At 44.0% G+C, this 26,407-nt stretch overlaps 1 protein-coding gene across 3 annotated transcripts in view; it reads left to right on the forward strand.

Moving 5' to 3' along the window:
- Atp2a2 (ATPase sarcoplasmic/endoplasmic reticulum Ca2+ transporting 2) overlaps window positions 1-19,030 on the forward strand; it is a 58,069-nt gene extending 39,039 nt beyond the window's left edge. Inside the window, exons 9-21 of one of the 3 annotated variants that reach the window (XR_001872576.2) lie at window positions 2,269-2,357; window positions 3,389-3,491; window positions 4,217-4,348; window positions 6,794-6,916; window positions 6,997-7,215; window positions 8,600-8,935; window positions 9,377-9,597; window positions 10,070-10,272; window positions 13,355-13,440; window positions 13,698-13,831; window positions 14,401-14,518; window positions 14,603-16,165; window positions 18,246-19,030. Coding sequence is in view for 2 of the 3 variants with exons in the window: in XM_017799704.2 (XP_017655193.1) it covers window positions 2,269-2,357; window positions 3,389-3,491; window positions 4,217-4,348; window positions 6,794-6,916; window positions 6,997-7,215; window positions 8,600-8,935; window positions 9,377-9,597; window positions 10,070-10,272; window positions 13,355-13,440; window positions 13,698-13,831; window positions 14,401-14,518; window positions 14,603-14,875 (2,037 nt within the window). In the remaining variant the exon portion in view is untranslated. Of the gene's footprint in view, window positions 1-2,268; window positions 2,358-3,388; window positions 3,492-4,216; window positions 4,349-6,793; window positions 6,917-6,996; window positions 7,216-8,599; window positions 8,936-9,376; window positions 9,598-10,069; window positions 10,273-13,354; window positions 13,441-13,697; window positions 13,832-14,400; window positions 14,519-14,602 lie in introns of all 3 variants that reach the window. The other 2 variants (XM_017799705.2, XM_017799704.2) reach the window with 2 other exon arrangements.
- Window positions 19,031-26,407: the final 7,377 nt, after the last annotated feature.

The following is a 26,407-nucleotide window of genomic DNA, read 5'->3' on the forward strand; positions in this document are numbered from 1 at the left end:
AGATGTATGTATCTTAGCAGACATGCTCCAGAGGAAGCAGCTAGTTAACCTCCTACCTGAAGTCCTGATTGTTATTTCCATAGGACATTAAATGAAGCATGATTTTCTCCCTGAAAAGCACATAATCGCTTTGCAACTTGACATATTCTGTAGGCATAGCCTTCCCTTTCCTTTTTGTTTAACCATTTGAAGTAAAATAAGAAACCTTTAAATGTACTCTTAGAAAAAGCATTGAAACTAGGCATGGTAGGTATGCCCCTGTAATTCTAGTTCCAGCATGATCAGTTCAAGGTCATCCTCAGTTACACAGTGGTTTGAGGCCAGCCTAGGCTTAAATGAGACAAAACTGAGAAGCTAGGTGTGGTGGCACTTACCTACTTGAGGCTGATGCATTAGAACCTAAAAGTTCAAGGTGAGTTTGGGCAACATAGCAAAACTCCATCTTAGGAAAAATAAGAAATTAGCAAATAGTGTCATGGTAAAAGGTAAGTTCTTTCTATAATTTAGTTTAGGCTACTAAAGTATCCTTCTGTTCCAGTTAAGTGTTTAACACCCTGTTTCAAAAAAAAAAAAAAAAACCCAGCTAGACATGGTGATACATGCCTTTGATCCCAGCAAACTGGAGGCAGAGGCGGGCTGATCTCTGTGAGATTGAGGGAATTCCTGGCCTGCTAGGGCTTACAGGAAGACCCTCTCTCAAAAATGCAAGAAAAAAAATTACTGTTCCTAGATTTTCCTTCAGCATATTCATCACCTTGATACATGTCAAACAACTATTATTGTTCAAAAGGCACATAACTCAAGAGTGCCAAGCACACTGTGTATCATATATACATGCAGGTAAACACTTCAGTGAATGAACAAAATAAAAATTAATCTTTTTCTTTTTTTGGTCTTTTTGAGACAGGGTCTCCCTGTAGCCCCAGCTGTCCTGGAACTTACTATGTAGACCAGGCTGGCCTTGAACTCACAGAGATCCGCCAGCCTCTGCCTCTGCCTCCAGTTTGCTGGGATCAAAGGCATGTAGGATTAAAGGCGTGTGCCACCACACCTGGCCCTTACTTATTTTTTTAATGTGTATGAGTGTACTGCCTGCATGTAGGTAAGTGCACCTGTACAGGTCAGAAGAGGCTGTCAGATCCCCTGGGACTGGAGTTAGGAGCTGCCATGTGGATGCTGGGATTTGAAACTGGGTCTCCTGTAAGAACAACCAGTATTCTTAAAACTTCTGAGCCATCTCTCCAGCCCCTATGGTTTGTTTTTTAAGGAAGCAGTTTTATAGTTTCAGTTTGCAATGAAAATAAAGGTCTAAATCTTACTCTTCCAAACTGAGTTTCTAAACTATATTGTGAAAACAATCATCATTAAGAAAGTAGCTGATGGCTGTGGCTGGGTGTAGTGAGGCATGCCTTTAATCCCAGCACTTGGAAGGCAGGGGCAAGCAGATCTCTGTGAGACTGAGGCCAGCTAGGGCTACAGGGAGACCCAGTCTCAAAAACACCACACACATAAAAAGAAAGTAGCTCTTGTAGTGCTAGAAGGTTGGTGTTGGCAGCTCAAGCCCTGGGTTTCATCAGTAGCATTGGGTGGGGAGAGAGAGAACACGCTTTGCCTAAGCATGCTTAGAGCTGTATTATCTTAAAAATACCAGTTTATTATTGTCTTGAAGGGGTGTTTATGTATCTCTGAATGTGAATTTATTCTTTCTAAACTTTTCTGCCTGGCTCTAAAGCAAGAATACTTAAGTATATACTTAATTAAGTATATTCTACTTTCTCAGCTACTTAAAATTTAAAATTCTGAGAATCCTTAAAAAGTACCCGAAGTCTTTCTGGGTTATCTCCTGTGTCTTTTTCCACTATTGCTAAATTCTGATTTAGCATCTATAATGCTATTTTCTTTTTAATTTTTATTGAAATTTTTGCCATTTTTTTCATGCAATATAATTGATAATTTTGATGGTATTTAGATGCCCTTTCCCATCCAAACCTACCCCCACTACCCCAATTCAGTATACTCCACTATATATACAATATAGCCTATAGGTATTATTTATGTCCCTCAGCATGGGACCATTCATCCACTGGAGACTCGTCAACCCACCAAGAATCCAGTACCTGCAAGAGACTCCCCCCCAGCAGCCATTGGTTGCCAAAAGTTTCTTTGGTTGGGTTGGAATTTCTTACCTGCTTCCCCATGTCTATGCTGGGATTTTTTTTTTTTTTTTTAACATTTTTTTTAAATACTTTATGCTCTGTTTCCTTACAGATGTTCATTCTGGACAAAGTTGAAGGTGATACTTGTTCCCTTAATGAGTTTACCATAACTGGATCAACATATGCACCCATTGGAGAAGTGTGAGTAACTTTCATCATGTATAGAATCTCTTGGCATTGTAGTGTTTGATTTATAAGGAATAGATCAAGATGTGACTTAATGGTAGAGTGCTTGCCTGGCGTTCAACCAGGGTTGAATCTCCAGCAACCACTAACTGAATAGTCGAGTGGGGTGGCACCTACTATGGAAGCAGGAAGACCAGGAGTTCACAGCCAGCCCTGGCTACATAGAAAATTCAAGGCCAGTCTGCGTTGCATAAAAACCATCTCAAAAATACCAAAAATAAATAAAATAGTAAGATGGCTTTCTGAATATGGCTGAAGGCAATGCATTTTTTTTTACAGGAGTACATTTTAAAAAACAAAATTTACTGCCAGGCGTGGTGGTGCATGCCTGTAATCCCAGCACTTGATCTCTGTGAGTTCAAGGCCAGCCTGGTCTACATAGTGAGTTCCAGGACAGCTGGGGGCCACAAGGAGACCCTGCTTCAAAAAGACAAAAAAAAAAAAAAAAAATTTACAGGTCTTTCTTTGATTCCCTTTTGGAGCCCAGATTTTCTGGTGAGGTTTCTGTTTTGTTCTCCTTATACCAGGGGAAAGGAGTTCTCTCCCAAATTGTTTTCATTATTGAGGGGGAAGGATTAATGCTAGTACATACCTGTCATTCTAGAAATTGGAAGGTGGAGAAAAGAGGAAAAAGAATAAAAGGCCAGCCTGAGCTACATAATGAGATCCAAAAATAAGAAGCCAGGCATGAAGGCACACACTTTTAATCCCAGATGCAGAAAAGGCAGGAGAATCTCTGTGTGAGATTGAGTTTCAGGACAGTTGAAACAAATAAACAGACAAAAACACAGGGGAAGCTGAAAAGCACTTTCCCTGCAAGCCTGACAGTGTTTGATTCCTAGAACGTAAGTGGTAGAAGAAAACCCAATCCTACAAATTTTCCTTTGACCTCCTCCATACCTATACATACATACAAAAGAAATGTTTAAAGAATTTTTTTTTAATTGAAACAAACTGTGACCCAAGAATGTTTTCTCTTTTGATAGGCATAAAGATGATAAGCCAGTGAAATGTCATCAGTATGATGGTCTTGTAGAATTAGCAACAATCTGTGCCCTTTGTAATGACTCTGCTTTGGATTACAATGAGGTAAGGCACTCAAGGGTTGGGTGAGTGAAATAAAAATCAGTCTTCCTCCCTTTTGAATGGAGGTTCCTGATTTTAAGAACCTGTCCCTGTAGGGGCCATTGTGGCCTGGCTGAAGAAAGCCATATGCCTTTCATAGATCTGAGGCTAAGCCCTGTTACTGCTTTACTAAGATTGTCATGTACTGGGATGTTCTTGACTAATGATGGTCATCATTACTATAAATGAACAAAGCTCAGTTTAGAAGAGGTCTTCCTAGGAGTTGTAAGGTATTGATTGTGCTTTTAAAGATGGGTTGCCATATATCCTTGAAGACAATCAGGCCTAGGGAATTGTTCCAGTCATGAAGATAAAATGATAAACTTTAACCAAGCAAAAACTTTTCTTTTTAAAATAGTGGAATAAATCATTTGTTTTCTCTCTTTAAAGGCCAGAGAATGCTAACTCATCAGAATAATAAATGATGACATACCATTTGAAAACATTCTGAAGAGTAAAACAAATAATTTTAAATATCTAAAGGGCAATGAAAAAGCTGATTACTAGATTTATTGTAATATTTCATGGTTGTACCTTGTATATTTTAATTATGTGAGTCATCTGTACAGTATGATACAAATGGCCCACAGAGTTGGGATTTTAGGGGTGGGAAGGTTGTCCTGTGGAAAAAATATTGTCATTTACCTGTTGACTTCTTATTCCCCTTTTCCCATCTTGAAACAATGCAGGCAAAGGGTGTGTATGAAAAAGTTGGAGAAGCTACAGAGACTGCTCTCACCTGCTTGGTAGAGAAGATGAATGTATTTGATACGGAATTAAAAGGGCTTTCTAAAATAGAACGTGCAAATGCCTGCAACTCGGTCAGTATGAGCTTGTTGTATTGTTCATGTGTCCCATCAGCCATTTACCATATAGTCATTCAGTCTCTTCTGTTATCTCACCGTTTTGAACCTTAGGTCTTCAAACTAACATTTCCTTCCTGATAGGCACTGTGAGGTCTTAAAGTGATCACCCATGCCTGTATTCCCAGCACTCGGGATTGGGGCTGGTATTTAGTAGTGATTTGTCACAGGGGCTGCTTTCTCTCTCCTGTGCTGAGAGAACTGTCCTTGGTCCTGCCAAAAGTAAGCCCCTCTGCACCATCTCTACCCTCATTTCAGTTTCTGTCTCTACTAGATCTTCATTAGCTGTATAGGGGATTAAAAAAAAAAAAAAAACTTAAAACTGCTCTTTGAAACAAGGTGTGGTGGTGCACACCTTTAGTCCCAGCACTCAGAAGGCAGAAGCAGGTGAATCTCAGATTGATGCTACAGGGAGACCCTGTCTTATTAACCCCCCTCCAAAAAAAATGTTTGGTGCCCCATTTCTTTGACTTTTGCAAAGAACTATTATCCAATTTCGTTTATTTCTTCAAATCTGTTCCTGTCAAGCTCTTGGCCTCCATCAGTACATCAAAACCTCTTGTGAGTCACCTATGACCTTGTGCTAAATTCACTGGGCATATTATTCATGTCAGTGCCTAAAAGATTACTTAACATGTTTCAGAAAGTCAACCTAATGATTTCTCAGATGGAAAAAAAAATCATCAATGATTCAAAACATTCGAGCAACAGTGAATATTTGCCACCAAAATTGTATTTGTTATGTTACTTTTTTCCATTTTTAAAATGCATATAAATCATTCACAGAGTAGATGGTACTGTTAACTCCTTGAATCACACAAATTACAAGGAATGAAATCACAATAGACTAATTGCTCCCCATCTTCCAACAGATCTCTTTATTGTTAGATACTAACTAGAAACTAGTTATTTAATATATTTTATTCATTTGTTTTGATTATTTCAATTAACAATAGATTTAAAAAAAAAAAAAAAAAAAAAACAGCAGCATGTGTATTGTGGTTAGTTTTAATTGTCAACTTGATGCAGTCTTAATCACCTGGGAAGGGAGTCCTCAGTTGGAATTGTCAGGTTTGGTTAGCCTGTCAGAGATTATCTTGAGGTAAGGGAAGAACTGCTCACTGTGGGTGACACCATTCCCTAGGAGGAAGTCCTAAACTATGGTCAACTCCTGCCACTGCAACTTGCAGTTATGAGCCAAATAAACCCTTTCTCCCTTAAGTTGCTTTTGTCAGGGCATTTTGTTACAGCAATAGAAAATAAAACTCATACACCTATAATGCTATTTTTTTTTAATGTGTATATAAGGCATCAGATCACCTGGAGCTAGAGTTATGGACAATTGTTAGCTACCATGTGGGTGCTGGGAATTGAACCCAGGTTCTCTGAAAGAGCAGCCAATACTCAATAATCGCTGAGCCATCTCTCCAGTCTGTAGTCCCAATATTCTTGAGTTCAAGGCCAACCTGGGTTACTTATTTAACCAAACAAAATTCGAAATTAATGCTTTAAGTTTCTATCTGAAGAAAGAATAGGAAAAAGCTATTCCTAGTCCTTTGCCATTTCTGTCTCTCATACTCCCAGGCCGTCTCTGGTTCTATGAGTTTTAAGTAATGTTTTGAAGCAGCCGACTAAGACAGTCATGTGATCTGCACTTACAGAACAACAGCTTATTACAGAGTTCTGAACATACAGTGCCAGTGGGCTGATCAACTTACTGTCATTGTATTAAATGATGTTCCATGTCTCCTTTTAGAACATTCTTTGTTTTCAGGTGGGTTCTCACTATGTAGCAGCAAGACAAGACTTGAACCTGATCTTGCTTTACCCTCCCAAGTGCTGGAACTATAGACTTGTAGTACCACACTGGCTGCTTCAGAAAATTCTTACAGTTAGTGTTTAAAGCCCTCTGGTGTCATCTTATTTCACTGTTACCAGATGCTCTGTAGTGATCTTTGAGACCCTATGACCTATCCCCCAAAACCCGTATAAACAATGGAAGCTCCATCACCCTGCCAGAACCATCCCAATTGCATGGCCATTCTGTGTCTGTTAGATCTCTTGGCCACCATCTACCATTTAGGTATTTAAACTTTTTGCCACCTAACTATGCATTATAACCTGTGTTTTCTGTTCCCTTTCCGGCCTAATTTTTTTTTCTCTATGGCACTTCATGCATCTTCCTTTAACATTCTAATCTATTCCCAAACTAGAGGACAAGTTTTATGAGGGTAAGAACTTGCTTTCTTGTTTATGCTGCTCTGTTCCCAAACAACAGGCATAATCTCTTTGACACAAACAGGCAGGGCCTGTCATACAGTGGGTGCCTAGTGAGTATTATTGAGCAAGTGGAAAGTGTGCAGATGGGAATCAACAGTATTAGTATCATTGGTCTCCTTACAGGTCATCAAACAATTGATGAAAAAGGAGTTTACTCTGGAGTTTTCACGAGATAGAAAATCAATGTCAGTCTATTGTACACCAAACAAGCCAAGCAGGACATCCATGAGCAAGATGTTTGTGAAGGCAAGTTGCACAAATCAAAACGTTCTTTACCAGGTACGCCAGCCAGTGCAATTGCTGATCTAAGTCTGTTACATTCCCAGGGTGCTCCTGAAGGTGTCATCGACAGGTGTACCCACATTCGAGTTGGAAGTACAAAGGTCCCCATGACCCCTGGTGTCAAACAGAAGATCATGTCTGTCATTCGGGAGTGGGGCAGTGGTAGTGACACACTGCGATGCCTGGCTCTCGCCACTCATGACAACCCACTAAGGAGAGAGGAGATGCACCTGGAGGATTCCGCCAACTTCATCAAATATGAGGTAGCTGGAGTTTCCCATCCACATCCTGTACACTCACTGGTCCAGCCAGTGCTGCTTCCAGTGGAAGAGCATGTGTCCTTGCTAGATACAGTTGTTTTTCCATAAGCCATAAGTTTGCTGCTTTCAAAGTAGACTAAACAAGACAAGTGCAAATAAGCATGTAAATTATTGTAACTAAGATTTTATTTTTTTGTCTTTTTTGAGACAGGGTCTCCCTGTAGCCCCAGCTGTCCTGGAACTCACCATGTAGACCAGACTGGCCTTGAACTCACAAAGATCTGCCTGCTTCTGCCTCTCAAGTGCTAAGCATGACTTAAGATTTTTTGAAAAGCACCCAGTAGATATTAGTGATAAAAATACATGCTGAGCACTTGGGAGGCAGAGGCAGGCGGATCTCTGTGAGTTCAAGGCCAGCTGGGGGTACCGGGGGGCCCTGTCTCAAAAAAAACCAAAAAAAAAAAAAAAAACCACGTTGAGAGATTTCCACTTTCCTCTTGTTTGTTTGCTTTCTATTGCAGTGATAAACTCTCTGACCAAAAACAACTTGGGGAGGAAAAGGTTTATTACATCTTGCACTTCAAGACACATCACTGAAGGAAGTTAGGACAGGAACTTGGAGACAAACTAGCAGAGACCATGGAGGAATGCTACTTTCTGACTGACTTCCCCCTAGCTTGCTTAGCTACTTTCTATACAGCCCAGTTCCACTTGCCCAGGGATGACACCGCCCCCACAGTGAACTGGGTGCTTCCACATTAATTAGCAATTAAGAAAATCCCTCATAGATACAGCAATTGGCAGTCTGATGGAGGACATTCCTCAATTGAGGTTCCCCCTTCCCAGGTGACTCTAGTTTGTGTGAAGTTGACAAGTTTGACATCTCCTTTGACCAACCCCCCTCCCACCTCCCCCCAATATCAGAGTTGTGACAGCCTAAAGATTGAATGGAAGAGTGTGATACTGTGGGCCACTGATGTTGCCAATCTCAAAATGCTCTTAATCTTCAGTGTGGTTTTTTGTTGTTGTTTTCCTCCATCTGAGATTTTTCTTTCAAAATGTGAGAATTTTAAACTAGGATGACTCTGTAACAAAGATATGTTGTCTTAAGAAAATATTGGGAGTGTAGTTTAGTGATGGAACACCTGCTTGGCATGAGCAAGGGCTAAGGTTCAATCCCCAGCTCCATAGTGGAGGCACGTGTCTGTAAATCCAACTCTTAGGAAGCTGAGGCAGGAAGACTGCTGCAAATTTCAGGACTACATAATGAGATCCTGTGTCAAGGGCAAGCAGAAAAAGTGACAAATAGTACTAGCAAAAGTGGCCATTAATCAGATGGGGAGGGACAGAAGTTCCTGTTGGAACTCAAAGTGATCTCTTTCTTTAGACCAATCTGACATTCGTTGGCTGTGTGGGCATGCTGGATCCTCCCAGAATCGAAGTGGCCTCCTCTGTGAAGCTGTGCCGTCAAGCAGGCATCCGTGTCATCATGATCACAGGGGACAACAAGGGCACTGCTGTGGCCATCTGTCGTCGCATTGGTATCTTTGGGCAGGATGAGGATGTGACATCAAAGGCTTTTACAGGGCGGGAATTTGATGAGCTCAGTCCCTCAGCCCAGAGAGATGCCTGCTTGAACGCCCGCTGTTTTGCTCGAGTTGAACCTTCCCACAAATCTAAAATTGTCGAGTTCCTTCAGTCCTTTGATGAGATCACAGCTATGGTAAGTTTGGGCACAGGAGTGGTTAATATGGCAGAAACAGCAGATCCATCTAGACCTGTAATCCTGGCTTAGGCTAGCCTGGGCCAGAGAGTAAGACCTTTCTTTTTTTAAAAAAAAAAATAAATAAATAAACTAGGCATGGTGGCACACACCTTTAATCCCAGCACTTGGGAGGCAGAGGCAGGCAGATCTCTGTGAGTTCAAGGCCAGCCTGGTCTACATAGTGAGTTCCAGGTCAGCTGGAGCTACAGGGAGACCCTGTCTCAGAAAGACCAAAAAAGGAGAAAAAAAGGTGTTCATTTGAGACAGCATATTTCCATGTTAAATGTGTTCAACACCAGCCCTACCTTCTCTGTCTCATTTCCTTCTGCTTATCTGTGTAGCTCTGCCCAGAGGTGTGCCACATCAAGTGTCTGAACCAGCTGTGGCTTTCCCTTTCAGACTGGTGATGGTGTGAATGATGCTCCTGCCTTGAAGAAATCTGAGATTGGCATTGCCATGGGTTCTGGCACTGCAGTGGCTAAAACTGCCTCAGAGATGGTCCTGGCAGATGACAACTTCTCCACCATTGTGGCAGCTGTCGAGGAGGGGCGAGCCATCTACAACAACATGAAGCAGTTTATCCGATACCTCATCTCATCCAACGTCGGGGAGGTTGTCTGGTGAGTTTCTGAATGCTGCTGTTCCCACCGTGGCTGGTGGTTATGCCTGAGTTGGGGGACACGGATCCTTCACTTAGGTCTCTCAAGGCTTATCTGCAGCTGTCCCAGTGTGCAGAGTATAATCTTTAACATAGAAATTAGTTTATGTAATTTAATGTTGCACAGATTTTGGCCCTTTTCAAGTTTAATTTGAACTGTAATGGAGTATATGTTCTTTAATATGTTACACCAGGTGGACATAATTATATATGTCCCAGTGTGCAGAGTATAATCTTTAACATAGAAATTAGTTTATGTAATTTAGTGTTGCACAGATTTTGGCCCTCTTCAAGTTTAATTTGAACTGTGATGGAGTATATATTCTTTTATATGTTACACCAGGTGGACATGATTGATTATATAGAGGAAGGAGTTTTTAAGTAGTTCACCAAAATCACTGGCTTCTTTCTTTTCTTCCCTTGGATGGAAACAGTATTTTCCTGACAGCAGCTCTTGGATTTCCTGAGGCTTTAATTCCTGTCCAACTACTCTGGGTCAACCTGGTGACAGATGGTCTGCCTGCCACTGCTCTGGGGTTCAACCCTCCGGACCTGGACATCATGAATAAACCTCCCCGGAACCCGAAGGAACCGCTCATCAGTGGATGGCTCTTTTTCCGTTACTTAGCTATTGGCTGTGAGTATAGACGGGTTTGGTTGTTTATTTGTTTGTTTTTGGTCTTTTTGAGACAGGGTCTCCCCCAGCTGTCCTGGAATGCACTATGTAGACCAAGCTGGCCTTGAACTCACAGAGATCCGCCTATCTCTGCCTCCCAAGTGCTGGGATTAAAGGTGTACACCACCACACTCAGCTTGTTTTTGTTTTTTAATTTTATTTTTTAACGGCATAGGGTAGTGGTTTATTTACAAAAGAGTGGGAGCCCCACATTTACGGCTATACCATAAAATCCACAATCGGATACGGATCCTGTGACCTCCCGAAAGCCGCACAAAATTGAGAGAGGTGCCTCTTGGTGATCTCAGCTTATATATCCTTTGCCCCTCCCCTCACATGCAACCAGGATCGACTGATGGGGTGGGAGGGGTAACTGACTCCTCTTCCCTGGATTCCTTGATGAGCTTGGGAAGGAGGTATGACCATAGCTTGCCGTCATAGTGGTCAGAGGACATTTCCAGTTAACACTCTACCCCTTTCTCTGGCTCATACATTCTTTCTGCCAACGTCTTCCACAAAAGTCCCTGAGCCTTGGAAGGGGGTGTAGGTGTGGGGTAATCTTCCTCCCTTCGTGGCAAGGTAAAGCTTTCAGTTGTCTGCATCATCTGTTTTCCATGGGCTGTTGGTCAGTTTGAGTGGGATTCCATCCATCTACTATAAAAACACACACAGCAAGAAGTGAGACCAACCAGTGACTGCTATAACAACTTAACCTATGGGTATAAACACAAATGCTTGTTTGGTATTTTAGCAGGTGCATCATTTCCATCTAACAAAGCAATTGTAGTGACTTCCCACTGGGGCCTATATTCACCCCTGCCGTATGGGGTTGGCCAGATCACAGTACCAGATGTGTGTGTGTGTGTGTGTGTGTGTGTGTGTTACACTCCTCAGAGTGGGCATTATATCCAATTGAAAAATTTGCTGGTTGTACATAACACTAGATGTTCCTCTATTGCACCAGCAGGAACATCTTGTTTTATATGTTAGTAATGTAACACATGGGGTCCGTCATTGAGGAGAATTATCTGCATGTTGCCTTTTGGTACCATGAAAGCCACCCATCCAGTGGCAGGGAGTTTCCAACTTAGTCCAAGTTTGATTTTTCCCTCTCCCATGTTCACATCATACAGTGTCTTCAGCAATAGGGTTTTTCCGTCCACTGCCAATGCACAACCAACATTATTGGCAATGGCCTTTATTGTTTTGGGGACCTCTAGTGTCCCTCAGGCCAACAGCTCATGGGGGTAACCACCTCTGGCACTGGGGTTTTCATTTAACAACTCTATTGCTTTTGGAAGGGCTTTCTTCCATCCCCTTCTGTGCTTAAGGCTTTTTTTTTTTTCCCTGAACTGTGTATCTGGAGAATTTTTTTTCCCCTTCATTCCCATAGTTTTTTGTATAGTCCTCCTTCCCACCCCCTTTTACATATTTCTCCCTTAATAACACCTTTATCTTACTATTTTCTCTCCGCTTCCTTCTTTCCCTTTTTCCTTCATACTCGTGGTCCTTGCAGTTCCATCAGGATATGCGCTCACTTAAAAAGATTTGGTATTAGGATCCACAGATGAGGGAGAACATAGATCTGTTGCTTTTCTGAGTCTGTGTTACTTAACTTAGTATAACAGTTTCTAGATCCATCCACTTACCTGCAAATTTTATTATTTCATCTTTACTGCTGAATAGAACTCCATTGTATAAATATTCCACATTTTCGTTAACCACTCGTCAGTTGAGGGACACTTGGGTTGCCTCCCATCTCTTAACTACTGTGAAAAGAGCAACAAACATGATTATACAAGTGTCTCTATAATAGGATGAGTCCTTTGGGTATATGCCAAGGAGTGGTATAACTTGGTCATATAGTAGACTAAGTTTTATAAGAGTTCTCCACACTCTTTTCCATAGGAGTTGCACAAGTTTGCAATCCCACTAGCAGTGAATGAGCATTCCCCTTTCTCCACATCGTCGGCAGCATTTGGTATCATTTGTTCTCTTGATCCTAGTCATTCTGACTGGGGTAAGATGAAACCTTAAAGATGGTTCTAAAATGCAGGTTCGAACTTAGCCCCAGGCATGTCCCTCTTCTTGTTGGGAGACCAACCAGTCCTGAGTTGAACTGCCTAGCCTACATCATGAAAAGTTACCCAACCACCCAACTGCCTATAAAAGATGTCTGATTCCCCCTGCTTGCTGCTCTTTCCCTGTTCCCTGAGATGATTACATTTGTCTTTATTTCTGACAGCCTGAGAGAGTTCCACGTCAGTACATACAGGGCTCCCTCCGCCTTGTAATCAGTGCCCTAATCTACCTTTTTGTTTGTTTGTTTTTTGTTGTGGGGTTTTTTTTTTTGGGGGGGTCTTTTTGAGAACAGAGTCTCTCTGTTGCCCTAGCTGGCCTGGAACTCACCATGTAGACCAGGCTGGCCTGGAACTCAAAGAGTTCCACCTGCCTCTGCCTCCCGAGTGCTAGGATTAAAGGCATGCGCCACCACGCCCAGCTCCTAATCCATATTTAATTCCCAGGGTAGAAAATGTATGTTGGGTTGGGTAGATGCTACCACATGGGGTAGACTATCTCTCCTTGTTGCTTTTTTGTAATAAACTTCCTCAGAGTTTTTGAGAAAAGGCCTCCGGCCCTGCAGAGGGATGTGTGCTATAATGGCATTTCGTGGAATGGTTCTACTGGGCCTTTAACATAACAAACAAGATACAATAGTATCTAATAAGGTCACATAAGTTTACCTAGTTTGTGTGACTGTTCCCCCTGCCTTGTGCGTTCTTAATGTGAGTACACATATACCTGTAACCTTGAAGCTTGCACTTGCTGTTTAGCTCTGGCACCTTGTACAGAGTCTGAGCAGGATTCAGCAGGAACTTTTCCTTTCATAATAAAGGAAATAATGCCTAGCTCCATTATACCAGCACTGTCCTGTCCTTCTGGAACCTTGTGATCAACTACACTGGCCCATGTGGTATCACCTGCAATGAGCAGTACTGTCTGCAATTTCAGGTGTGTCAACAGAGTCTTGTTTATTTCCCAGGTTATGTTGGTGCTGCCACTGTGGGTGCTGCTGCATGGTGGTTCATTGCTGCTGATGGTGGTCCAAGAGTGTCCTTCTACCAGCTGGTATGTAGCCACTAGAGTTGGTGTGGTGGTGTTGTTGTAGAATAAAATGTGAACCCTTGGTCTTTTTGAAGTTTGGAAGCCTGTCCCATAATCTTTGGGCTCAAACAATAAACAGTTGTGACAGAGGACACTGAGGCCTAGGATTTCTATGGGACCTAGGGGATAAATCCTAGCATTCTTGTTGGGGGCTAGACTTGGTGCCTGGATTTGAGAAGTATGCCTGGCTAATAGGGTATGCGTTTGGACTTTTGTTGCAGAGTCATTTCCTACAGTGTAAAGAGGACAACCCAGACTTTGATGGAGTGGATTGTGCAATCTTTGAGTCTCCGTACCCAATGACAATGGCACTTTCTGTTCTAGTAACCATAGAGATGTGTAATGCCCTCAACAGGTTAGTGAGTCTTGCAGTAGGCCTAGGCAAAAACTCAGGCCACCAGGGTGAGGATCATAGCTGATGGAAGGTCACAGGAACACCCTTCTCTCCCAGAGAAAAGACAAGCATCACCAGTTTTAAATGTCAAAGCTGTTGTTACCCCCAAGAAGCAGTAGGAGTTCTCTGTCACATGTTCCTGAAAAGAAACAGCAGAGAACAAAAATAGGGCTATCAATCCCCCCTCCTGATGTTCTAGCACCACAGGGAGAGAGGGTGCTTGCCCTTTAGCTTGGACAAACTGTATCATCCAGTTAAGCCACCGACAAAAATGGAAATTTCCAAATCTCTCTCTATGGCAATTGAGAGCAAATTTGAGCCTGCCAAGATGGAATCTGCTACACTCGAGCTTAGATGTAAGATGGCAGTTTGTCCTACATCTGACCTAGCTGTGGAAAATTCAGGCCCTAGAATTAGGTCAATGAATGATGCCAGAGCTGCCTTACTAAAGCATAGGCCAGCCCAGTCTTTGTCACTGAGGTTTGAACCATTGCTTTCTGTGAATTCACCTCCCTTTTTCTCACCTGTAGCTTGTCTGAAAACCAGTCCTTGCTGAGGATGCCTCCTTGGGAGAATATCTGGCTTGTGGGCTCCATCTGCTTGTCCATGTCGCTCCACTTCCTGATCCTCTATGTAGAACCCTTGCCAGTGAGTCATCGTGGGCCTCTGGGTAAGGGCTGGTACTGCTCCTCTGGCAGGTCTAGAAACTTGACATGGCCTTCTTTGTCTTAGCTCATCTTCCAGATCACACCACTGAATTTGACCCAATGGCTGATGGTGCTGAAAATCTCCTTGCCTGTGATCCTCATGGATGAGACCCTCAAGTTTGTGGCCCGGAACTACCTGGAACCCGGTAAAGAGTGTGTACAGCCTGCCACCAAATCCTCCTGCTCGTTTTCAGCATGCACCGATGGCATTTCCTGGCCGTTTGTGCTGCTCATTATGCCCCTGGTGGTCTGGGTCTACAGCACAGACACTAACTTTAGTGATATGTTCTGGTCTTGACTGACAGCGCTACATACAGAAGATGTTTAACTTAATTAATTTTTTATTGTTTAAAGCAACTGTCTATTTCTGCTGAATTTTCACATGAACATACTGGCTGGTGAAGGAGATTTCATACTCTAGATTTTGTTTTGCTTTTTCTGACTCCAGTGGGACAAAATTTTCCTTTTTTATACACATAATTAAAGTGTCCATTGACATGTACAGAGAACTAACACTATTTTATGCAGATATTTTTTTGTAGATGAAAAAGCATGTACAGTGTTCTGTTTAATACTCATACTTGTACAAAATGGTTGAGCCAGCAGACATTGTCAGCAAATTAATTGGAAGCAGACTTTAGGAAATGAATGTGTGTGGTTTTTTAAAAGACTAAATAGCATGTATTGTGTCTTTTGCATGATTATCTGGATTTAATTTGATATCACAGTCTAATTTTTATTCATAAGCCAATTTTTCTGCACTGAGCAGAGTCCTGCTACCTCAGTCAGTATTTTTGGTTTGCCACTTCCCACACCCTCAGCCTCTGTTCACCCCCAGCCCACCCTGGCCCGCTCAGCTTCTTCTATAGGTCTGATGGTTCTGTTTACATCTGTCTTCATGAGAGGTATGCCTGTTCTCGCTTGTGCAGAAAACATTGTTCCAGATTCAGATGGACTGGGTTTCTTTTTCTGTCCTTCACCTAGTTTTTAAGGTTATTTATTTAAATGTCTAATGTATTTTATTGTAACAGACATTGTTTGGCCAACATTGCCTATTTGAGTGGCACTTCACAATCTAGTTTAAAAGAAAAATAAAACATTTTAAATGGACAGAGAAAAATAACTGTCTTGTTCTTAACTGGCTTACCTTGAGCTATCTAATAATCAGTTCATATTTCTGAGTTTCTCAGCTCAGAATCTTAGCTTCCTATTCTTGAGGGGAGGAAGGGTCCTGTTCTGCTGCATAGGGAGTCATAGGGATTTTGTTTTTAATGTACAGGCATGAATTGCCATCCGTGATACACATTTATGCAAGTTTCTGCTGGCCTATTGTATGTAGCCTGGTCTAAGGAATGTGAGGGCAAGTGTGTGTGTGTATGTGCGTGTATGTGTTTTGTAAAATCTGTAAATAGCACATGACCAAATGAACATATTGTATAGAACTATTTTTATTTGACTGTGGCACTAACCACCACGACTCTGATGAACGTTTGCGCATGTTCAAGGTCAGTCTTAACGGCAGTGTGAGGCATTAACAGTCCTAACTGTGGTGTTTTCCTCCAATGCCTTCCAACATCCATCAACTAACGTGAGTATCTTCCTTCATGAAATTGGGATGCTTTGGCCTCTGTAAAGATGATGCCACTGAATTGAGATGGCCCCTACAGCTAGTGTGCAGCATGCTCCTGTGTACAGTGAGGGAAAGGGTGTGTTTGCTGTACCCACCAGGTACCTCCTCCTGAGGAGATGGGGAGTGTCAGCTGCCTGGTGACAAGAGACTTCCTGTAGATACCACATTTACCAGGACAGTGATTCTGTGAGCCGTGGAGATGGGACTGCTGTGATCTCCTTGACCTCAGGCTGAAGCAGCTGTACCTCTGGTACCAGTCAGACTGAGACCTCACACAGCATGCCACAGGACTTTGGATCTTTGGTTCTTCATTAACTGTTGGAAGCTAGTAAAGCCAAGAACTGATACAGGTTCCCTTTTTTCACCAAGAATATATGATGAAGTATTTTAGGACATGGTTCCGCTAAGCCCCTTCTTAACCAGCAGCTGGTGTGAGGTCGCCTGGGCTGCTCACTCCAGAAGTTGCATACGTCAGGCAGAAGAAAGTGCTGGGTTTAGAGTGCCACACCTTCAGGGCTGGAGGTGGAAAGAGGCAACTGATCTTTGAAAGCAGTCTGGTGGTCTCACTGTCAGACCTCTAAGACTGCTTACAAGGACCAGTGGCTCCCAGAAAGCAGATAAGTTTGTCCAGCAGAGTAAGGGGCAGGTTTTGCTATTTTTGGATGCTAGGAAGTATTAATTTTGAGTGGGTCAAACACTAACTTCTGAGCTACAGACTAAAATAGGATATTGGGGTGTTGAGTGATAGACTATGCAATGGAAGAAACTGACCCATTAGCATTTCCTGTCTCAGTTCCTTATTTAGTGACCTCCACAAATAAGTGGGCCACTGGAGGAGGAGTTCTTATCCCCAGTGGCCCTGGGCTAGTTGCAGCCTTGTGGTTTATCAGCCTTGGGTCCTTGAAGCCCATCAAGGCTATTTGGGCACCCACTTCCTCAACACAAAGAGGTGGAGCTGGCTAGATCAATTGCTGCCTTGAATAGGATCACTTGGTCCCTCTGGCACATGTAAGGTCAGTTGACGGCATTTCAGCACCTCCATCTCTAGCCCACACAGACCAGTGTCAACAGCATGGCCCAGCTACAGGCCTCTGTCTGCAGGTGCTCAGCCTCACCCTCACCTAGCACCCTTAAGAAGTGACAACAATACATAGACGGGCATTGGCATCACCACCTGGTAAAAGGCAGCTCTAACCTAAAACTCAGCCCTAAGTTTTCCTGAATGGCTTCCTCCATGCAGTTGTACCCTGGATCCAATCCCACAGCCCACTCTGCAAAGTGCAGGTGATGCATTCCCCAGCAAGCTAGGGAAGCTACCAAGGGTAGGAACTGGCCGGCCACTTCACAGCAGCTGCTACACAGCAAGCACCCTCAAACTAGGGCCTCAGCCCACTGACAATGGACAGACCCTAGGAATGCTGCAGACTACAGCACTGGCTTCATGTCTGCCAAATACCAGTGCTGCCCATAGCCCAGCACTGAGCCCAAAAGGCATGGTTGCCCTTTGTCATCATCAACCACCAAATTCCACCAAAATCAGCCCCTTGCAGTTACTGTTGCCTTTACTGAGAGGGAAGCCAGGGCATGTTCATTTGCCTTTCAGGCAGAGCTGAGCCTGCAACCCAGGACTGGCCACCTTGCAGGACCAGGAGGGAATGGGAAGACCTTCTTGGCACCATGCCACTCACTTTGCTCCACCTGCCTCACCCTCTGCATGACTAACCAAGATCATCTCTGGCTGCTATCACCACCCTCATACCTGACATGCTTTCAAGTTACTGCCTCATTAAACCTTCCTATGAGTCAGGGGTGATCTTTGCTGTATAGGTAGACAGCATGAGGGCAGTCACCAAGCCAGCTTCTAGGTGTGACTGTGTGGGCACTGCCCTCAGGAGCAGTTAGTTAGAAATGCTGTTCTTGTGATCTTGACCAAGCTCAGCATTCTCTTCCATCTGTCACTATTGTTCTGAGTCTTAGGAGGTTATTCTAACATTCTCCATGTTTCATGAAGCTGATTTCCTCTCTCTTTCCTTTTCAGCAATACTGGAGTAACCGCTTCCTAAACCATTTTGCAGAAATGTAAGGGTGTTCAGTTGCGTGCATGTGTGTTGTTAGAAACACATCTACCAACCCTCTGCATGACTGATGTTGGGGAAAAAAATAGAATAAAAGTTCCCAACTCATTGTGTGTGATGTGGAGGAAATGTGTATTACCAGTGGGGTTTTTAGCTATTAAAATAATTACAAATGTACAATTTAGCTTATTGAATCAGAAAGCCTCTCCAGAGAAGTTTAGTATTCTTTGCTGCAAGAAGAATGTGGTTCTGAAACCTTATCTAAGAACTTATAAGCCATCCTCCAAGTCTCCATATTTCTCTGTGCAGTGTCATAGCCTCTGTAAATGTATATTATTCTATTGTAATGCATGCCTTCAGTTGTAAGTAGCCAGATTTCTCTACAGTGACATTGAAACATGCTGCTTTTTAATTGGCCCTGTACAGTTTGCTTATTTGTAAATTCTTTTAAAACACTACAGATGTAGGCCTTCAGTTCATAACTGCAATTGTTTTTTGAGTGTGCAGATAGCTATTTCACACTGTACTCAATGTAACTTATTTAATGAAATCAGAAGCAGTAGACAGATGTTGGTGCAATACAAATATTGTGATGCATTTATCTTAATAAAGTGCTAAGCACCAATTTATCACAGCGCATGTTTGACCATAGACTGTAAATAGAAATCTGTTTGTTTGTTTCTGTGCTGGTAACAACAAGCATTGCACAAACAATGGTTTCAGGTAAATAAATCTATTCTACAATAAACTCAGTGTAATGGTGGCTATTTTCTAGGAGGGCAATGAGCACTGAGGCTCATATGGTTTCAGGGACTGATTGGAGTGCAGACAGTGACCAGCCTTTTGGAGAACTACCAGTATGTCACCTAGGAAGCCCACAGATGCCCAGCAGGTCCACTGAAGACACCCCATGGAAGCCTCATACAGAGAGCCAACCACAATTTTCAGAAGAGAAGCAAAACTACCATAATCAATAGTTGCAGGAAGCTAAGTATTTTGAGCCCATTCAAGTCACAGAGAACTACAGGTACCAGTTCACACCCAGTTTGCAGAACAGTGAGATCATGTACAGTACATGATGTCCCACACATCAAATTAACAGAAGGCTGGGCATGGTGGCGCACACATTTAATCGCAGCACTAAGAGGCCAGTGGATCTAAAAACCAAAAACAGCAGAACCAAACAACTAGTCTCAGGTACAGGCCCCAGCTACCCAGGTAAAGTGCTTGTACCAGGATATAGATCATTTTGGATTAGAAGCCAACAGATCAGCAGTGACTTTGAACAGCAGATATAAGGATGGGAACCCACCAAACACAGGAACCCTATCGTGTGCAGATGTACACAGGTGTTCCTTAGGACTGTAGTCAGGTTTGTGTGTTTGTTGCACAGTGCTGGGGATAGGACCCCAAAAAGCACTCTTGTCACTGAACCATACCCTACTGCCCCACCCCTTTCAGGTTTTTGGTGTTTTTTAAGTACTAGGAGAAAATGTGGCCTTTCTAAGCATAACCTGAAGTCTTGAAGGAGGAGATACTGACTACATAAAAATACAAAACGGGCTGGAGAGAGGGATGGCTCAGCAGTTAAGAGCACTGGCAGAGGACCTGGGATCTGTTCCCAGCCACCCACATGACAGCTAACAACCATCCTTAACTCCAGTTCCATGGTATCTGACCCTTCTGACCTCTGTAGGTATCACACGACATGGGTGCAAGTATTACCTATGTGCAGGCAATACACAAATATTTTTAAAAAAATTCTATACTTAATCATAACCAGAAGGCTGAGAAGCAATTAGAATTTCTTGATACTTCAGAGTCCAGGGGAGGAAAAAATACAGGGTTTCTTCTGGCCTAGAACTATGTAGACCAGGCTGAAGTGCTAGAATTAAATGTATGCACCACCACACCCAAAAAATATATTTTTGATGCATTTAACAAAGCACTAATCACACCCAGTGATCACAACTAGTACTAGTCTAGCTTTGTAGGCGTCACTAAGAAACATGTCACGGGACTGGAGGGATGGCTCAGAGTTTAAGAGCACTGTTCTTGTAGAAGATCCGGGTTTGAATCCCAGCACTCACATGGTGGCTAACAATTGTCCAGAACTCCAGTTCCAGAGTATCTGTCCCCCAAGTGTATTGCACAACACAGGTGCACTGTATAACATACACGCAGGTGATACACAAAGTAGTTTTGTTTTGTTTTGTTTTTCAATCTTTTTGAGACAGGGTCTCCCTGTAGCCCCAGCTGTCCTGGATTCACCATGGAGACCAGGCTGGCCTCAAACTCACAGAGATCCGCCTGCCTCTGCCTCCCAAGTGCTGGGATTAAAGGCATGCACCACCACGCCTGGCCTCAGGTTTAATTTTTAAGACAAGATTACACTTCATAGCTGAAACTCATGTACTGGGATTAAAGGTGGGCACCAGCAGAAATCTGATTCTTAACAAGCCTGATTTGTAAATAAGAAAGAGATGTCAACCTGTACAGTTTAATTACAAAATCAAGCATTTTGGGTGGTTTCCAAAGTTGACACGTCTTATAATTGGTACTAATTTTGATGGAGAAACAATCACTACACCAGGTCTGCAGGCAGGCTTCTCTTCCTGCCTCAAGCAATCCATTTCGGCCTCCCCAAGGACTGTGATTACCAGAGTGTGCCACCATGCATGGCACAAATCTTGGGTGTTTTTTGTTGTTTTTTAAGACAGGGTCTCCCTGTGGCCCTAGCAGTCTGAAACTTGCTATGTAGACCAGGCTGGCCTCAATCTTAACAGAGATCTGCCTGCCTCTTACTCCTGCTGGGATCAAAGGTAAGTGGCACCACACCCATCCTCCACTTTCCTGTTCTTAAATATCCATACCATTTGAAAACCATTTCACTTTCATGAAGTTCTCAGATGCATTCAGAAAAATAAGAATAGTCACTGTTTGTTTTTAGAGAGATAATATCGTAGCCTAGGCTGGCCTCAAAAGTCAGCTTATAGCTGAACCTGGTCTTGAAGTGATTCTGCCTCCAACTCCCCAAGTGCTGGCATTCAGGCCTGGGCCACCATGCCTGGCTTCCTGTTCTACAGCTGGCCTCCAAAGGACTGGAAATCTGGTAGCTGCCAATAACAAGATCTAGAACATTAAAACCATTGAATATTGTGCAGCCCTTGAGAAAGACAAGGAACAGTGAATGGTACCACCAGAACACACTGCCTAGGAAATGGCTCAATGCAGAGCAGCTTGACTCCACCTCTCAGGGAACCAGGTGTGGTGGTACATGCCCATATCCCAGTACTTGGGGGACAGAGGACAGGAGGATCACGAGAGTTCCAGGCCAGCTTCGGCTACAGAATGAGTTCTGCCTCAAGAAGCCAAAACACTGGGGAGGCCAACCTGGCCTACATAGCCAATTTCAGGCAAGCCAGGGCTACATAGACTCTGTCTGGGGGCAAAAAGAAAGTAAAGAAAATATTGGCTGGCAAGATGCCTCAAAGGGTAAAGCCTTGCCACCAAGCCTGACCAGATGCTACATAGTGGAAGAGAAGTACATATGCTGTAACATGTACATCCACAGACACAGTACATGTTAAAAACAAAACTGGCCGTGATTGTAAATAGAAGAGTGGGTAGAGTGGCAGGAGCCAGGTCTCTACAGGTTCCAAAAGCTACAGGAGCTCAGAACTGCCCACGTTATAAACTGAGTGGACATGGGATGAGTTAGCTCCACATGTTGCAGTGATGTGAGCATCTGTAGGTACAGTCAGCTGAGGAGGCCAGGCATGGTGGCACACGCCTTTAATCCCAGCACTTGGGAGGCAGAGGCAGGCCGATCTTTGTGAGTTCGAGGCCAGCCTGGTCTACATAGTTCCAGGACAGCTGGGGCTACAGGGAGACCCTGTCTCAAAAAGACTAAAAAATAAATAATAACATCAGCTGAGGACAAAGTGCACATCACCCTAACAACTGGGGACACAGCACAAATGCTTCCAACTTGGACTTCCTGAGACCAGTTTCTATGTAGATGGCAGGTTCTGAGAGGACTGTGCTGCATGCCTGAAGACCACGACAGCACATAAGGCAGGGCCCAACATGCAATGGAGCAGCCAAAATGGGGCATGCCAACCCAGGGACATGGGAGCTAACCAAGCTACAGAGAACCAAAGCTAAGTCCAAGTGTAAACAGGTGGGTGCTGATGAGGATGAGGGGTTAAATAGTGGAGAGCGGCAATCAATCCTGCTCTGTGGGCTCAGCATTTCAGTGGTGTTCCTCCCACAAAGGCAATGCAGCATGGATGGAGAAGACAGCAGAGGAGACTGCAGACGCTACCTCAGCCAGACAACCAGGTTAAATACTGTCTCTGTGGTGGCATCATCTTGAGGTCTCAAGTGATGTTCCCCTCTGGTCCTCTACAGAATGCATCACGCCTCAGAATAATTATCAGGAAAATATCTGATAAGCCCCACCCCCCAAAAACACCCTGATTAGCATTCCCTAAACCTTGGGATCATCTTAATCAAGGAATGTGGGAAAGAAGGGGGTCACCGAAGCCACAGCCGAGACAGCCACAAAAGTGGGCGAGAAGCAGTGCTCTCGCAGATTCTGCAGAGACAGATGGGAACACGAGATGGGCTGAGGTGACAGCATCAAACACTGTTACTTCAGAAGAATTTAAGAAAGGTATCATTTGGATAATGGCTCAAGGCTAGGATAAACAAGTTTGAGGCCAGCCTTGGCTATACAAAACCCTGTCACATACATGAATGGATGAATGAATCATTTCATTGAAAGGAAACAAAACCAAAAATTGTTAAGGAAATGGGGGTTGCACTTTAATGGTACGGTACCTGGCTAACATGTAAGACCCTGGGTTTTATCCTACCTTTTTTTAAAGGTTGTAACAATGCACTGAGACCAGTTTTTAGAGTCATGCAGAAGATGGAGGAGCACACCATAACTCCCATTTACGTTAACTTCAGTAGTAAGTGTGGGGCCAGTGAGATGATCCAGTGGGCAAAGCACTTGTCCCAAGCCTGGCAGCCTGAGTTCAATCCCCAGAACCCACACAAGGTGGAAGGAGAGAACTGACTCCACAAAGTTGTCCTCTGATCACAATAATAATAAAACACACAATAATAAAACAAAATATGAAAGAGATTCAAAAGAGAAGCTGCCCCTGGCAGGGGCAGGGGAGGAGGGACAGGACAGGCAGGTCAGCACGGGATGGAGCACCTGTACCTGATGGGTGCTGGCTGCTTATGCCTACTCTACTGTCTGTTTCTATACCGTGTACTGTGATTTACACATTTGACTGTTTGCAGTGGAACCCAGAGTCTCACACATGCTAAGCACATGGTCTACTACTGAACTACACCCAGCTCCATTTTTTTAATTTTTTTTTTTTTTTTTTTTTTTTTTTTTTTTTTTTTTTTTTCATTCCCATGTCATGCAGTGACTGCAGAGGTCAGAAGAGGGTGTTGGATCCCCTGGAACTGGAGTTATCTCTCTCTCCTCTCTCTCTCTCTCTCTCTCTCTCTCCAGGGTCTCACCATATCTGTCAGGCTGGACTTAGACCCACAGAGATCCACCTATCTCTGCCTCTGCCTCCCAAGTGCTGGGATTAAAGGCGTGTGCCACCATGCCTGGCCCTCCCCAATTTTTTTTTTTAAGAAGCAGAGTTGAGGGTTTAATAGCTATTTTATTACAAGCTTAAGCACAAAGGTTATCAGAAAGATACTCAGGAGACAATCGAGAGCAGAGGTGTGGGCTGCTTAGAGCTGCAGAAAGTAAGATAGACCCTAGTGTGGGTCCAGGCTCCAGTCTGGTTTTAGTGTCTCCTGTATCCTGGACTGGCCTAAAACTTGCTATATAGCCCAGGATGGCTTTGAACTTCTTTCTGATCCTCCTACTTCCACCCCACAGATACTGAGAATTATAGGCACCTTACTGGTTACATTCTCACTTACAGAATAAACATTGTCTAGCCCCCAGGGCACTGTGGGCCTGGACTCATGGCAGTGCTCTCCTGGATCTGCAGGGCTCTCTATGGCTCTGAGCTTGAAGGAAGCCTATCCAGGATGCCCTTCAATGACAGGCTACATATAGGTGATGCCAACTGCTCTGAGAAAGCTGCTCTGGGGGCTGTGATCCATCAGCAAGGATGCAGGCCAACTTGGGGCCTGTAGGGTTAAGGTTGCTCATTTCAGTCCCTCAAGATCGTTTGTTCCAGTACCACTCCATCTGCAGAGCAGGGCTCTCTCAGGACAGATTCCTGCTTTCTGTGTTTCCCACTCAATTTCTGGACCAGACTCCTGCTGTTTGAGGGCTGGTGAAAGCTAATTCTTAAACTTTACAAGTTCTAGCCAGGCCTGGGGGTACATGCCTTTAGTCCCAGCACTCGGGAGGCAGAGGCAGGTGGATCTCTGTGAGTTCAAGGCCAGCCTGGTCTACATAATGAGTTCCAGGCTAAAGGGGCTAAAGGGAGACCCTGTTTCAAAAAGACCAAAAACAAAAAGCAAAAAAAACCCCAAACCCTACAAGTTCTGGGTCTAGAGGGATGGCTCATTTGCTGCTCTTATAGAGGACCAGAGTTTGGTTCCACATGACAGCTAACAACCTCCTGTACTCTATCTAGCTCAGGAGATCTGATGCTCTTTCTGGCCTCTTAGGGCACCTACGTACACATGCATATACATACACACACACATAAATGAAAAATAAATCTTAAATTCTAAAAAAAAAAAAAAAAACTAGGCCGGGCGTGGTGGTGCACGCCTTTAATCCCAGCACTTGGGAGGCAGAGGCAGGCGGATCTTTGTGAGCTTGAGGCCAGCCAGCTCTACATAGTGAGTTCCAGGACAGCTGGGGCTACAAGGAGACCCTGTCTCAGAAAGACAAAAAAAAAAAAAAAAAGTTTCCAGGCCTTGGGCCTGGGAGGAATAGGCCCAGCCCAGCACCAAGAGGAGTATAAGGCAGATCTGAACTAGTACCAATGGAACCTGTCCTGAGGAACGAGGGCTGTCACATCCATGGGGAGGCTGAGCCAAGAAAGACCAGTTTTGTGCCCTATGGCTCCAGGGGTGTGCTGACACCTTGCAGTGACACTCCCAGGGACAGGCATCGAGGATGCACAGGCACGGAGATGCTAAGACGGGTAGGGGTGGGAGATGCCTAAGGAAGGAGGGGACTAGACCCATAATGGTCAGTTCCCCAGTCTCACATGCAAAATCATATCTAGCAATCACCCCTCAACCTTCAGGCAGGATGGTCTGACTTCAGCCCATTGAACAAGTCCTTAAGTCAGAACTGGGCAAAAGGAGGTACTCCAGAATCCCCTAGGCCTAAGAAAGCAGAGGTGGAGACCTAGGGGACTTCAAAATGTCACTACCCACTCCCAACTCGAGAGGATTGGGTATTTCAGACAGTCTCTTGGTTCACGCCTAACCTGAAGCCCAAGGATGGGTACCTGGGGGAGATGGGACAGCTGAGAGAGGCCACGAGGGACAGGGACAACTGGGTTCCTAGATTCTCACAGAGAGGACCAATTACCAGCCTCCTGGAAAGTTCCACAATAGTTCAGTCTGCTCTCTGCAAACCCTTGCTGGGAATTTACCCAAAGAAGGAAAAGCTGGGAGAGAAGAGGAGTTGCCAGAGGGTTGTTTATAAAGACAGAGGTGGGAAGATCTAAGTGCTAGAGATGACGCTGCCTGGCCAGACTGTCTGCAGTCTGGTGAAGTAAGATTGAGGACATGGACTGCTGGGACAAGGCCAGAGTCTAGGGGCCACAGGGTCAGGATCAGCGCCAGGACAACAGCCAGGGGTCAGAGAACAGACACTCCAGTTGTTCAGGGGACCACAGCACCTCTGCAATCTCAGAGCCCGAACCCCACAAACAGCCACAGAGGCAAATTATGGCATGCGATATATTGCCAGACACAAAACACCCAGTGACCTTCAGGTTGGGTTGTGTTGAGTCTGCAAAGATTCCTGCCTGTCACCTGAGAGTGACTGCCAACGTTCCTGATGACCTCATTTGCATGATGACCTCATTTGCAATAGGGTCTCCCTGTAGACCCAGTCTCAGAGATCTACCTGCCTCTGCCTTCTGAGTGCTGGAATTGAAGGTGT

Source organism: Nannospalax galili, unplaced genomic scaffold (genome assembly GCF_000622305.1).
Source record: "Nannospalax galili isolate Female #2095 unplaced genomic scaffold, S.galili_v1.0 scaffold218, whole genome shotgun sequence".
Lineage (NCBI taxonomy): Eukaryota > Metazoa > Chordata > Mammalia > Rodentia > Spalacidae > Nannospalax > Nannospalax galili.